Genomic DNA, 14,352 nt, shown 5'->3' with positions numbered 1-14,352 from the left:
AATGCTGACATTGCATTTGCCTTCCTTCCCACCGACTCAACCTGCAAGTTAACCTTAAGGAATCCTGCATATGGACTCTAGATCCCCGTGCACCTCTGATTTTCAAATTTTCCCCCCATTTAGAAAATAGTCTATGCCTTTATTCCATCCAACAAAGTGCATGCAACACACACAAAATGCTGGTGGAACGCAGCAGGCCAGGCAGCATCTATAGGGAGAAGCGCTGTCGACGTTTCAGGTCGAGATCCTTCGTCGGACGAAGGGTCTCGGCCCGAAACGTCGACAGCGCTGCTTCTCCCTATAGATGCTGCCAGGCCTGCTGCATTCCACCAGCATTTTGTGTGTGTTGCTTGAATTTCCAGCATCTGCAGATTTCCTCGTGTCAACAAAGTGCACGACCATTTCTTCCCGACACTATATTCCATCTGCCGCTTCTTTGCCACTCCACCCAATTTGTCCAAGTCCTTCTGCAGACTCCCTGCTTCTTCAATGTGACCTGTCCCTCCACCCATCTTTGCATCGTCCGCAAATTTGGCCACAAAGCCAACAATTCCGTCATCCAAATTGTTGACATATAACATGAAAAGAAACTGTCCCAATACCGACCCTTGCAGAACTCCATTGTCACAGGCAGCCGACCAGAAACAGGCACCCTTTATTTCAATTCTTCGCCTCATGCCAATCAACCAATTTTCTATCCATACTAGAATCTTTCCTGTAATATCACAGGCTCTTAACTTTTTAAACAACCTCATGTGCAGCACCTTGTGAAGGCCTTCTAAAAAATCAATGTAAACAACATTCACTGACTCTCTTTTGTCTATTCTACCTGTTATTTCCTCAAATAATTCCAACAGATTTGTCAGACAAGATTTGCCCTTAAGGAAACCATGCTGACTTGGGCTTACTTTATCATTCGCCTTCAAGAAGCCGACAACCTCATGCTTAATAATGGACTCCAACATCTTTCCAATCACTGAAGTCAGGCTATCTGGCCAATAATTTTCTTTCTTGTCTCCCTCCTTTCTTATAGATTGATGTGACATTTGCAATTTTCCAGTTGTCTAGAACCATTCCAGAAACTAGTGACTCTTCAAAGATCATTACTAATGGCTCCACAATCTCTTCAGATATTTCTAGATATGATAGAGACTCCTGGATTATTACTATGAGGTTCCAGGGTTAGGAATGATTGAGTCCACAGCATTCTTAAGGGGGAGGGTGAGCTGCCAAAGACCATGGAGTATATTGGTACCAACAAATTAACTAGGAAAAGGGATGAAGTCCTGAACAGTAAATGAAGAGACCAAAGAAGTTACAAAGTAGTACCAAGGGTAGCAATCTCTGGATTGCTGCCAGTGCCACTGAGGGTAAGAATGGATAATATGGCAGATAATTGTGTGGCTGAACATTTAAAGAGATTAAAGACTAACTTTGTCATATGTACATTGAAACATAGTGAAATGTGTCGCTAACATCAAAACATTAAGCATTGAGCTGGACAGCCTGCAAGCATCGCTTTACTACTGATGCCAACGTAGCATGCCCACAACTCACTAACCCTGACTGTCTTTTGGAATGAGAGAAGAAGCTGGAGCGTCTGGAGCAAACTCACTCAGTCACAGAGAGAACACACAAATTCCTTACAAAAAACAGCAGGACTTAAACTCTGAAAATATAGCCTATGTTGTAATTGCGTTACTCTAATCTATAGACTTAGAGCAGGGGAAAGATTAGACAATTGTGATCTCTTCTGGGTAAGGTATGAGCTGTAAGCAAAGGATTACACCTGAACTCAATGCTCTTGTGGGCAGCTTTACCAAGGGAGGGTTGAAATGGGAAGCAGAATGACAGATCAGACTATAGAGCTGCTGGTGTAAAGGTAGATGCAATAAATAGAGAGAATGTGAGAAAGGATAAGCAGTGTATCGGACAGAAATGCAGTAAAGTTGGGTATGTTAAAATGTGTTTAACACAGAAAATATCAGACAAAAAGGTGACAAACTTGCAGCATGGATCAGTTAAAGAAATTATAATGTTGTGTCCATTACAGGAACTTGGCTGTAACAAGCTTTTTATCCTGTCAATGTCCCATTGATTAAGGTAAATTCACAAAAGTGTGAAGTAATAAACTTTATAAGGGCAAACTTAAAGGCAAAACACAAGATTAATGGTGAAAACTCCTGTTAGAGAGAACATGGAAACTCCATATGCTCACAATTTGATCTGAGTCCCTGGAACTGTGAGGCACCAGCAGCACTAACACTGTTGCTTATTCCCATCTAAATTGCTCCAACTGGGAAGTAAAGAATAGATAGTCAACTAACTCAGCTAAAATTTGGGAAATTCTCTTAAACTGCTGAACTATTGAAAAGTAAAAGGAGTCAGTGTGGACATGGTGGAGGATTACAAGTACCTGGGGATATGAATTGACAATAAACTGGACTGGTCAAAGAACACTGAGGCTGTCTACAAGAAGGGTCAGAGCCGTCTCTATTTCCTGAGGAGACTGAGGTCCTTTAACATCTGCTGGACAATGTTGAGGATGTTCTACGAGTCTGTGGTGGCCAGTGCTATCATGTTTCCTATTGTGTGCTGGGGCAGCAGGCTGAGGGTAGCAGACACCAAAAGAATCAACAAACTCATTCATAAGGCCAGTGATGTTGTGGGGGTGGAACTGGACTCTCTGACGGTGGTGTCTGAAAAAAGGATGCTGTCCAAGTTGCATGCCATCTTGGACAATATCTCCCATCCACTCCATAATGTACTAGTTAGGCACAGGAGTACATTCAGCCAGACTCTCATTCCACTGAGATGCAACACTGAGCATCATTCCTGCCTGTGGCCATCAAACTTTACAACTCCTCCCTCGGAGTGTCAGACACCCTGAGCCAATAGGCTGGTCCTGGACTAATTTCCACTTGGCATAATTTACTTATTATTATTTAATTATTTATGGTTTTATATTGCTATATTTCTACACTGTTCTTGGTTGGTGCAACTGTAACGAAACCCAATTTCCCTTGGGATCAATAAAGTATGTCTGTCTGTATTGTGGTTCAGTGCATTATAAAATGAAGTCTGAATTATACTCAATAACACTCCAACAGCTCATTGTAATAGTATTAATTTTAATAGTATAATTTTTAGCTGAATACTGCCTAAAAGCCCCAAAACCAGATGGCTAAATATTATTTCAATAATGGTCACAGCTACTTTGAAATTACTTTAAGTATGAAATTCATATTGCATCCAACAATATATCTATGCTAAACAGATCCCTCATCACTAATTTCAAGATAACAACAAGCAAATGGGGAAATCTTCTGATATAAAAGAACCAAATTGTAATTACTCACTTGTCTCATAGAAGAATCATTATCAAACCAGAAGATTTTAAGTTAAATCATTCTCCAGAATTCAAATACATATTCAGGGCAAGTTCTGTGCACCATCCTACAGAATACAAATTCCCTTTTGTCAAAGGCACTCAAATTGGAACTCCTCTTTTTATACACATGGATAAATGTTATAAAACTCTTTGAAGAACACTATGGACATAATTATTCAAAAAAGATTTGATGCTCATGGCATATTATGTGAGTAACTGGCCCAAGCAAATACTACAGAAATATTCCAACAAAATACAGGCATTAGCATAACCTTGTTTCCATCTGCAAGTGAACAACCACAACACAGTGTCATAAAATTTCAGATTTTGTTCTTGCCAAGCAGTCTAAGTTCATCATCACTCCTACTTCATCAAAATATTTGCAAACAGAATCACAATTACTCTTCAGAACATAATTCAAGTGCTTATTATCTATACACAAAGATATTCAAATATATTCTGTAATGTATACCATAAACTGAGTATACAACTAAAATATTTTCAAAAGTCTGTTGCATTTGTATGAGAATACTTATTCTGTTGCCAAGTGCTCTACAGACCACATTTAAAAGCGGTAAACCACATAATTAAGATCTAGTTACAAAGTCCTTTTAATTCTGACTGGGAAATAATGAAATATCCTGCATTTGCCATAGATAAACATGCCCTACTTTCTAAAAGTGGCATGTCACCCAACCCATGAAATCTTTCCAGCCTGGAGCAAAGTCTTCTACATTCCAGCAGCAACCAGGAAGTTGGGAAATCATACTAGTTGCCTACTATCTCTGCAGATGGGAGCTCAATTTATGACTCTATAAGGCCAAATTGTCTCCCTAAATTAAATATTTTTTTTAATCTGACAGCATTCTAGAACATGGGTATATAACATTATCAAACTGTGTGCTTGAAAACAGATATTACATGAATGAGTTGCCTTTGTGTGACTGGCAGAGACAGTCTACTTAGACAACTGCATTCAACAAATAATGCTCTCCTTGGAATGTCTTGAGATTTCCTAAAACTAATGATTTAGTTCTGACTTTGCTGATGAGTGGTTCTATTGCAGAGATCATTTTCAAGTCTGTATATACATACAATTATACAGCAAAGTACACTCCCTTCAGCCCACAGTGTTTCACTAACTTAAATAAAGCTGCTCTGCAATCAAACCCAACCCTTTCCTCCTAGATAACACATTACAATTCATTTTTCTTTCATCAATGTGTCTATCTATGAGTCTCTTAATGATCCCTACTGTATCAGCATGGCGGGGTGCTCTCGTTAATTGCCACTCTGTAAACAAAAGCCTACCTGACACTTTCCCTAAACTTTACTTTAGGATGTCCTCTAATGTTGGCCACTGCTGCCCTGGAAAAACAGGTGCTGTCTGCCCACTCTATTTATCCCTCTCAATATTGTACACCTCCATCAAGTCCTCTCATTCTCCCAAAGAGGAAAGTCCTAGATCACTCAACCTTTCCTCATAAGACATGTTTTCCAGTCCAAACAACATCCAAGTAAATCATCTACACCAGGGGTTCCCAACCTGGGATCCACGGACCTCTTGCTTAATGGTATTGATCCATGGCATAAAAAAGATTGGGAATTCCTGCTCTACACCTTCTCTAACCTTCCTATAACAAGTGTTATTTAAGACACTAAGCTCACAAACCTGATGCCCTAAATATATTAATCATATCATAAGCTAGTCCTAAAATTCACTCTTATAATTCTTTTAGTAGAACTCATTTTGCAGATAAATAAAAACAAATTCATGCCAATCTGGGATGTAAAAAAGGCAGAACTTTTCAAAAAACTATACTTCTCTACAGTTATCATCCAGTAGGTGTTTGGTCTACTGTTATTTTTTTGAGTTATAATAGAAAAAGCTATTTTTTAACAAATATAAGACATTAATTATTCAACCATGGAGAACTTCACATCCATCTCCATTCCAGTTGTTACTCAATCACAACTACTTTCCAGTATAGATATTTTGATAATCATTTGCAGGATTTCTGATAAAATATCACCAATGACGTCGGATGTCCTTTTTGCCGTCACCAAAATATCCATTCATCAGATCTCTTCTTTCAACTTTAATGCCTGAAAGTGCCTAGCACACTTTAAAACATATTAGTTAAAATAGTCAATAAAGTAAAATTACCTTAAGATATATAAAAAAATATTTTTGTGATGGGGTACTAAGAGTCCAGATTCACCCATATGATTCTACGCAACATAACTGTTCGTTCCATGGCTCCTCAATCCTCCAATACTTCGTCCAAATTGTATTAACACAGCATAACATCCAATGTATCCTTGCGCAGCTTCTAACTTAAAAACTTTATCAAAGTAGTCATTAAGAAGAATTCTGGAGCAACTACTCTGATTTTCCATAATTCATGAGCACCACGGCAAACTAAACTATACGGATTGCTGCTCCAGTTGAAGTCAGGAATTGAACCTTAATTGTATAATTTAGTAAAGCCGAATTTGCAATTCTTTCTAATACGCCAGTTACTGGTTATAGTCAATTGCTATACTTTTTCATTACCCTCGGGGAATGGCAGATGTTTTGTTTGAAACGTCCAGGCAACGAGCAAGTTAACAGGGGTTGAATATTTAAGTTGTAACAGATGTTGCAAATCCTTTTCCATGAAACCACCAAACACTGTAGAATTCTCTCTGGGTAAACACTAATAGAAATGCAAAAAAAATCTTGGATACATAACACAATGTACTGGAAATCGATTGATAGTGCGCTTTTCAAATTAATAAAAAGTGCAAGATGTCAACTTTTAAAATACCAACAAAACCAATTACTTCTAATAACTAAAGATAGATCTTCTTTCATTTTCTTGTATTTTATTTGAGTAACGAAAACAATAATTTGTATTAAAATAGCAAACTTTGCCGTTTCTCTTTCCCCAACCAGTAAACTTTGCTGTTTCTCGTCTCAACAGCCCTTTGTACAGAGGGAAAAAGTTGCATTCAAACAGAATGCACTGGACTAGTTAGGATTCGGTTAAAACTCCTAACCGAACCAAAAGCATCGAAAACGTTTATGCCTGCGAGGAAGACGTCGTTGCACTGGCGCCGCGTTAACACAGCTGGCAGCTGCAGAGTTTATGCTGCCACCGCGGCTGAGTGACAGCGGGCAGCCCCTGGGGCGCGAATCCGTTCCCCCGCACTAGACCCCCGGCCCAGCCTGCTCCAACCGCCTTACCTGACTCGCCTTGTAAAACTGCTTCTTCAATCCCGCCACCGACATTCTCGAACACTTTTAACGAAGCGAACACGCTCCAGGGAGGAAGAAGAGGGTTCAAGAAAAAAAGAAAGCGGCACCCCAGCCGTGCTGCTTTTGACGACTTTTTTCTTCGCTCTCGCACCAGAGCGAAGGAATTCCGACCAACAACACACACTGACAGGAATCTTACATGGCAACCGCAGCTACTTCCGGCACCGCGACAAGAAGCGCCACCCGCCGGCAGGGAAGCAGCCAATAACCGGCCGGGTCCTCCAAACGCAGCGCCACCCGCCGGCAGGGAAGCAGCCAATAACCGGCCGGGTCCTCCAAACGCAGCGCCACCCGCCGGCAGGGAAGCAGCCAATAACCGGCCGGGTCCTCCAAACGCAGCGCCACCTGCCGAAGTAAAAGCATCCAAGCCGGGCACCACCTGCTGCCCTGGAAAAGCCGGATTCTCCATCTTCCTCCGAGTTGCTTGAGATTACTTCTTTCACTCTGACAGAATTGTCTTTCTGGGATGTGAAAACTCGTAGAATTCCGCAGAGGGGTGAAAGATAAGTCACAGAAATGTTAGTTGTAGTTTCTAAAGTGTTATCGTTGAACGTTTTTTTTCGCTTGTAAATAATGCCAGATGACGGGCTTGGGTCCCATGGACATCCTGAAAGTTGAGAGAAGAGTTGAGTAGTTTAAAATGGAGGGACTAAGTGTGTTTAGATATACTGTATTGAATAACAACTTAGGTCTGGGACAAGAGAGAAAAAACGGATTTTAGTTAAAATGTTTATCTAAAGCGGCAGATTTAAGCTATTTCTGGAGCAAACCTCAAAACTCTTTGAGTACAGGGAAGAAAAGCTGTTTCTACTTTCTGGCCAGGTGGAAATGAGGTTCTTTATTGAATGCTCCGACTCCTCTATTCACAGTGTTGCCTCTTTTGTTTGTTTAAAATGAAATGTTTCTAATTTACATTCTGTTGTAGTATATGCACATCCTCTGACTTTGCTGTTGGTACTGGAAGTTATGCAGGAACTTGGTGATCAGTTTTCACTCTTGGGCTACCGTCAAATTTCAGCTTAGTAACTCAGTTTTTTTTTGTCTCGTCGAAGTGCATTGCTTGATGAATCTCCCTGCTGACAGTGGGCAGGATTTAGGAGTCCATGAATGTGCTAATTTTACACTTTTGAATGAGTGGAGATCCTCCATGGCGGGTTTCCATTACATCTGAGTCGAGGCATCAGTTTGCAAATGCAATTCCAAGTGAGTTTCACTCTATTTAGGGATTTCTTGATTGAAATTCTTGCAATCACCTATTTTTATTTCTATCTTTTAATCTCATAAAGGGAACACTAAATGATAACTGTTGGGCAAGATAAAGAAGAAAACGTGTAAAGGTTATTTTTATTCCTCGTAGGTATTTCCTCAAGATTTTGAATGTCTAGTATCTGTTTTGTTCTTTGGGGTTCTGAGGTGTATGATGAGTTTGATGTGCTGACGGGAGGCTCTTACAGAGACGTGGCAGGAAATAACAAGGGGAGCATCAGGATGGGTGGATTTTAAGATGGTCAATCCATCCACCACTTCTGGTTTTTATGTGCTCGTAATGCATATCTCAGAGTTCTCCATACTTATCTGAATGTTTTTGCTCTTCTCTGAGCAGACATAAGGTCAGAGATTCCCAAAAGTCAGTGAAGATGTCACATTTCTTCAAGGAGGCTCGAGTACGTTCTTGAACATTTTCCTTGTCCATCTCCTAATATTTTCTTTGACAAATTAGAATAACATGTTTGATTTGAGTGGCAGGTGCTGATAACTTTTAAGACTTGATGAACACCTTAGAGTATAGAGTCACAGAACACTACAGCATAGAAATGGGCTATTCGGCCCATCTAGTCAGTGATAAACTGGTATCTGCCTAGTCCCATCAACCCTGCACCCGGACTATCACCCTCAACACCCTCCCATCCATGTACCTACCCCAATTTCTCTTAAATGTTTAAATCAAATCCGCACCCACCACTTCTACTGGCAACTCATTCCACCCTTTGAGTGAAGAAGTTCCCACTCAAGTTCACCTTAAATAGCTCACCTTTTAACCTTAACCTATGACCTCTAGTGTTAGGCTATACCAGCCTCTGTGAGGAAAAAGCTTGCTCGTATTTACCCTATCTATACTCGTCATCACTTGGGCATTGAAAGACTAAACACTGAATGATGGTCAGTTTGGACAAGCAGGCCCAATGGCCTGATTCTATGTTCACAGCTGACTGGAGCAGAAAGGGCCCAATGCTGATGATATTTTGCCAATGCATTTGGAGGATTTTATAAAGAAATCTTTAATAATACCATTCCATTGCCTTAATGTGCCTGATCTCTAGGATAGTCCAAATCTCACTGGTAGATGGCAAGGCAGGGATCACTCCTGACCTGATCAAGGTTTTGTGTCAGCTCATACACTCCTATGCTCAATCAATCAAAGGTTCTGCCGGTGCTTTGAAGAGAATGGTGAATTTTATCATCAATATCTGCCTTTTCTGAGAAGTGGTTTTGAGAAAAATTAGATGGTGTGCATCATCCAGTGTCAGGCCATGAACTTTTATTGTCGAAGGGCACTTGATGAAGTAGAGGCAGATTGCTGGAGGACATTGGTCTTGTGAGTATTGAATGTGAGGCCTGTTCTCCAGTGATGTCCTGTAGTTCAGCCTTTGAGTATGTGCAAGCAGAAGTGTGCCTATAAACCTTAGTTCTGGAGTGTAATCACTGAAGGCCTGATGGCTTTCCATTATTTCTGAGAATTATTGTCATTTCCCTTGGAGGTTTGTTGAGCAAGAAAGACTGGGGGAAATGTTGGGCATTGATCCAGCCCTGTTTGACTGTCTTCATTGAGAATGGGTCTGCTGTACAGTCACTGATTAAGATTGTGACTTGTATGCTATTGTAAAGCAAATTTAAAAGGGGGATGAATTTTGGTGGTCAGCCAAATTTCAAGAGGGTGTTCCACTGTTCCTCCTCGCTGTTGTAAACAGTTAAGATCATTAAAGGCCATATAGAGTGGCCGGTGTCAATTATCACTGATTTGAAAGCTTACTTATTGTTCAATGTTATTCATAACATGGAAATCCAGGACATTGGCAATTTAGAAACCCGAGGGGTTATTCATTAAGATGGCTATTCTGTGACCAAAATTCATCTTTCAGTGCTTGTTTTCCTAAACAACTTTAATAAAAAAGCTATTAATCACATTTTAAGTAGCTACTAGTATGCTTTTGGATAAAGGAAGTCGTTTCAAATTTCAATTACCCTACTTGTGTAGTTATTTTTGTGCTGATCTATCAGAAACTTTTTAACATTTACATTTTTGGATTCTGATAGACCTGCTAGATATTTCCTGCTGCTTCTTTTGACAATTTTGATGTATTAAGCATCCAATCATGCTTAGTGCTAATTAACTATCCGTTTCTTTTGAGCTATTTAAGTAACTACAAATGATTGATCTTTTTTAAGAACATAGGAAGTATCTGAGGACATTTTTAATTTTTTTTGCTGCCCCCATCGAAACATCTCCTTGCAACCTTACCATTGACAGCAATGATTCATTGCCATAATGTGGTTGCACAAGTGATGGGCAGACTCCTTTGCATTAGCTAGGCAGCCTGAATACAAGCTTTACAGATCTATGTTATTGGACTCAATTGTAGATGTTATTGTAGCTAAAACTGATCTTGAAAATCAAAAAAATTGTGCATGCTGGAGAAAGACAGGAAATGATGGAAATTCTCAGCTTGTCAAACAGCATCTGGAAAGGAAACAGAGTTCACATTTCAGATCTGAGATCCTACTTCAGATAGAAAAAGAGATTGTTTTTAAAAAATATAACTCTTTTGTCTCTTTTTTGTAGCATCCCATTTCTGCAGTGCCTATTGAGTAGTGGATATTTCACAGAAGCCATATTAACCAAAAAGCTGACATCAAGCTGTATATGATATTTTGGCAGATAGCCCAAAATCTTACTTGGAGGTAAGTCTGTGAGAGCATCCTAATTTTGGATAGAATACTTAACAGGTTAAGAAAAGCAATTCAAGAGCTTTAAGCCTTTTCAGTTGAAGTCACAATGAAGTGATGAAGGTTAAGCTTCAAGTTCAAGTTTATTGTCATTCAACCATAAACATGTGTATCGTCAAACGAGACAGCGTTCCTCCAGACCATGGTACACAACACAATGCGTTTTGGTCTGGAGCAACGTTGTCTCAGAAGTACAGATCAGTGTTGCCTCACGGTTTTTTGGAGAAAGGCCAGCCTGGAGTGTGTCGAAAGAACCAAGTCTAGAAGTAATAAATGTATGTTGTGGAAATCCTATTAACAGCATGGAATCCTTGGTCCAAAATCTAACTTGCTTTTTAAAAAAAAATCAGAATCACTTTATTGCTAGTATGGGAAACATACCACAATTGATTGTGATTCAGTGCCAAGCATAAAACACAGGATATTACCATAACAGACTACAGAATAGCAATCAACAATTTACAAGACAGTAAGACCATAAGACATAGAAGCAGAATTGGGCCATCTGGTTTATTGAGTCTGATCCTTTTTTTTTAATCTACTCCTTATCCCCAGTTCCCGGCCTTCTCCCCGTAACCTTTGATGCCATGTCCAGTCAAGAACCTATCAGTCTCTGCCTTAAATACACCAACGACCAGGGATCCACAGCTGCATCTGACAATAAATTCCACAAATTCACCATTCTTTGGCTAAAGAAATTTCTCTGCATCTCTGTTTTGAAAGGGTGCCCCTCTATCCTGAGGCTGCACCCTCTTGTCCAAGTGTCTCCCACTATGGGAAACATCCTTTCCACATCTACTCTGTCTAGGCCTCCAACATTTGAAAGGTTTCAATGAGATCCTCCCCTTATCCTTCTGAATTCCAGGGAGTGCAGACCTAGTCCCATTAAACGTTCTTCTTACGATAACGCTTTCTGGAATCATCCTTGTGAACCTCCTCTGGACCCTCTCCAATGCCAGCACATCTTTTCTAAGATGAGTGGCCCAGAACTGTTCACAATACTCAAGGTGAGGCCTCACCAGTGCCTTATAACGCCTCAGCATCACATCCTTGCTCTTGTATTCCACACCTCTTGAAGTGAATGTTAACATGGCATTTGCCTTCCTCACCACCAGCTCAATCTGCACGTTAACCTTCAGGGTGTTCTGCACAAGGACTCCCAAGTCCCTCTGCATCTCAGATTCCTGGATTTTCTCCCCATTTGGAAAATGGTCCACACATTTATTTCTACTACCAAAGTGCATGACCATGCATTTTCCAACATTGTATCTCATAGGGTAAACAGCCATGAGTAATCAATAATTTGTGCAAATGTCAAGTAAATGTGAACATATGAACATAGGTAATAATTATCAACAGAACAATTGAGCAGGAAAGACCATTGAACGGATGTTGTGCAGGAATGGTTAGAGTTTTGTTGAGAAGCTGGATGGCTACAGGAAAGAAGCTTTGGAAATGTTTGCGGTTGTGACTTGTAGAGCCTCCCCGGTGGCAATTTTGTGAATGGGTGACTGCTAAAGTGGGTGAAGTCAGTAGTAATTTTTCCAGCTGTTTTCTTTGCTCGGGTGATGAACAGGTCTTTTAGTGTCAGTAGCTGACAGCCAGTGATCTTCTCCGCTGAGTGGACCAACCTGGACTTGAACAGGGGGGAGGTGGCTGGAAACCCAAGGATGATAGAGATTTTTTTAAAAGATTAGATTAGATTCAACTTTATTGCCATTGTGCGGAGTACAGATGCAAAGTCAATGAAATGCAGTTAGCATCTAACCAGAAATGCAACGAATAGTGTTATTTACAAAATAACTATGAATAAAACTATGCTACAGCACACAAGTATAAAAGTATTGAGACAGTACAATTTGGGTGCAATACTGCTTAGCGCTGTGATTTGAGGTTCTGCAGGATCACGGCCTCAGGGAAGAAGCTCTCCCTATGCCTGCTGGTGTGGGAGTGGAGGTTCCTGTAGGGCCTACCGGATGGGAGGAGAGTAAAAAGTCCATGGTTAGGGTGAGATGTATCCTTAATATCCTTAGGGTGCCGATAATCTGCTGGGCAGTTTTCACCACCCACTGGAGTGCTTTGTGGTCTGATACGGGACAATTGCCATACCACACTGAGATGCAGTTGGTAAGTATGCTCTCAGTAGTACAGCTGTAAAAGTCCGTCAGTGTCCTGGGACAGAGGTGAGCTTTCTTGATGCTCCACAGGAAGTAAAGGCGCTGTTGCACCTTTTTGATCAGAATGAAGGAGTTCAGAGACCAGGTGAGATCCTCGGAAATGTGGACACCAAGGAATGCTCTGTTGATGTAGATGGGGACGTGAGTGTGGCTCCTAGCATGCCTGAAGTCCACAATGATCTCCTTGGTCTTCTGACCTCGTCCCTGTAGGCCATCTCGTCATCCCCCCTGCTCAGGCCAACCACTGTGGTGTCGTCTGCAAACTTGATTATGGAATTAAAACCATGTACAGGAACACAGGCATAGGTGAAGAGGGAGTACAGAAGAGGGCTCAGCACATAACCTTGAGGCATCTTGGTGTTCAGGGTGAGAATGGAGGTGGAAAGGTTATCTAAATTAACAGATTGGGGTCTGTTAGTCAGAAAGTCCAAGGTCCAATTGCAGAGGGATGAGCTGATACCAAGCTGGCGAAGTTTGACGATCAGCTTGGAGGGGGTCACAGTATTGAATGCCGAACTGAAGTCAATGAACAGCATTCTGACATAAGAGTTGGGGCTGTCCAGGTGGTTCAAGGCAGAGTGAAGTGCCGTGGAGATAGCATCCTTTGTTGACCTGTTGGTGCGATAGGCAAAGTGATGGGGGTCCAGGGTAGTGGGCAGACAGAATTTCAGAATGTTATAGATGTATTGTCACAATATTCTCAATAATGACTGAGTAAAAATTCATCAGGATACACCCTGAGATGTTAAGTTTCTTGTGCTGGTGTAGGAAGAACAATTTCTGCTGGGCTTTCCTAGAGATGAGTGTAATGTGCTTGACCCTCTTCAATGTATTTGTAACAGTAGTCACCAGCAATGTGAATGAGTTAACTGCAGACACAGCCTGGCCATTAATTTCCAGGGGGAAGGGGTAATCAACAGAAGTTGATCCTTATTTCCACTGTCTTTATAGTGTTAAATTCCAAGTTGTTACAAGCACACCGTGCTGCAAGGTGGTCCAGCTCTTTTTGATAGCAAGTCTCATCATTATTGGAGATAATTAATTTTAGATTACAGTCGTGTCATCAGCAAACTTTAGGATTTTAATGGATTTGGCTGTGGAGGTACTGCACAGTCATTTCTATAAAGTGAGAACAGGAGGGGTAAAAGAGCACAACCATGGGGAGAGCCTTTACTTGCAGCCATTGAATTGGATCCCAGCATTACATACTCCTCCCTTCCCATCAGGAAGTTCATAAAGTGATACCCAAGTTGCAAACAGTGTGGTACATTTTCAGGCAGATACTGCCGAGAGAGCTGGAAAGGGTGGTTGAAGAATAGCATTTGCAATGCATGTGCTGAGGGAAGTTTTTTTGCTTATTGGATATTCTACATACAGCTTAACAATCTAGGGTTAAAGCATCAACATATTGAAAACTGATACCATGTCAGTGTTGTAGAGCTACAGCATGGAAACAGACCCAACAGCCCAATGAAACT

At 40.8% G+C, this 14,352-nt stretch overlaps 2 protein-coding genes across 4 annotated transcripts in view; one reads left to right on the top strand and one right to left on the bottom strand.

Moving 5' to 3' along the window:
• The window catches only part of sh3gl1b (SH3-domain GRB2-like 1b), a 122,918-nt gene extending 116,064 nt beyond the window's left edge, over positions 1 to 6,854 (bottom strand). For both annotated transcript variants that reach the window (XM_059991602.1, XM_059991601.1), the window contains exon 1: positions 6,621 to 6,854. Coding sequence is in view for 1 of the 2 variants with exons in the window: in XM_059991601.1 (XP_059847584.1) it covers positions 6,621 to 6,665 (45 nt within the window). In the remaining variant the exon portion in view is untranslated. The remainder of the gene's footprint in view (positions 1 to 6,620) is intronic.
• Positions 6,855 to 7,065: 211 nt separating this feature from the next.
• Positions 7,066 to 14,352, top strand: part of chaf1a (chromatin assembly factor 1, subunit A (p150)) — a 58,662-nt gene continuing 51,375 nt past the window's right edge. Inside the window, exons 1-2 of one of the 2 annotated variants that reach the window (XM_059991581.1) lie at positions 7,066 to 7,210; positions 10,534 to 10,652. The gene's annotated coding sequence lies outside the window, so the exon portion shown is untranslated. Of the gene's footprint in view, positions 7,211 to 7,748; positions 7,896 to 10,533; positions 10,653 to 14,352 lie in introns of those variants that run through there. The other variant, XM_059991582.1, reaches the window with a different exon arrangement.

Source organism: Hypanus sabinus, chromosome 16 (assembly GCF_030144855.1).
Source record: "Hypanus sabinus isolate sHypSab1 chromosome 16, sHypSab1.hap1, whole genome shotgun sequence".
Taxonomy (NCBI): Eukaryota; Metazoa; Chordata; class Chondrichthyes; order Myliobatiformes; family Dasyatidae; genus Hypanus; species Hypanus sabinus.
This window is presented reverse-complemented; position numbering and strand designations above follow the sequence as displayed.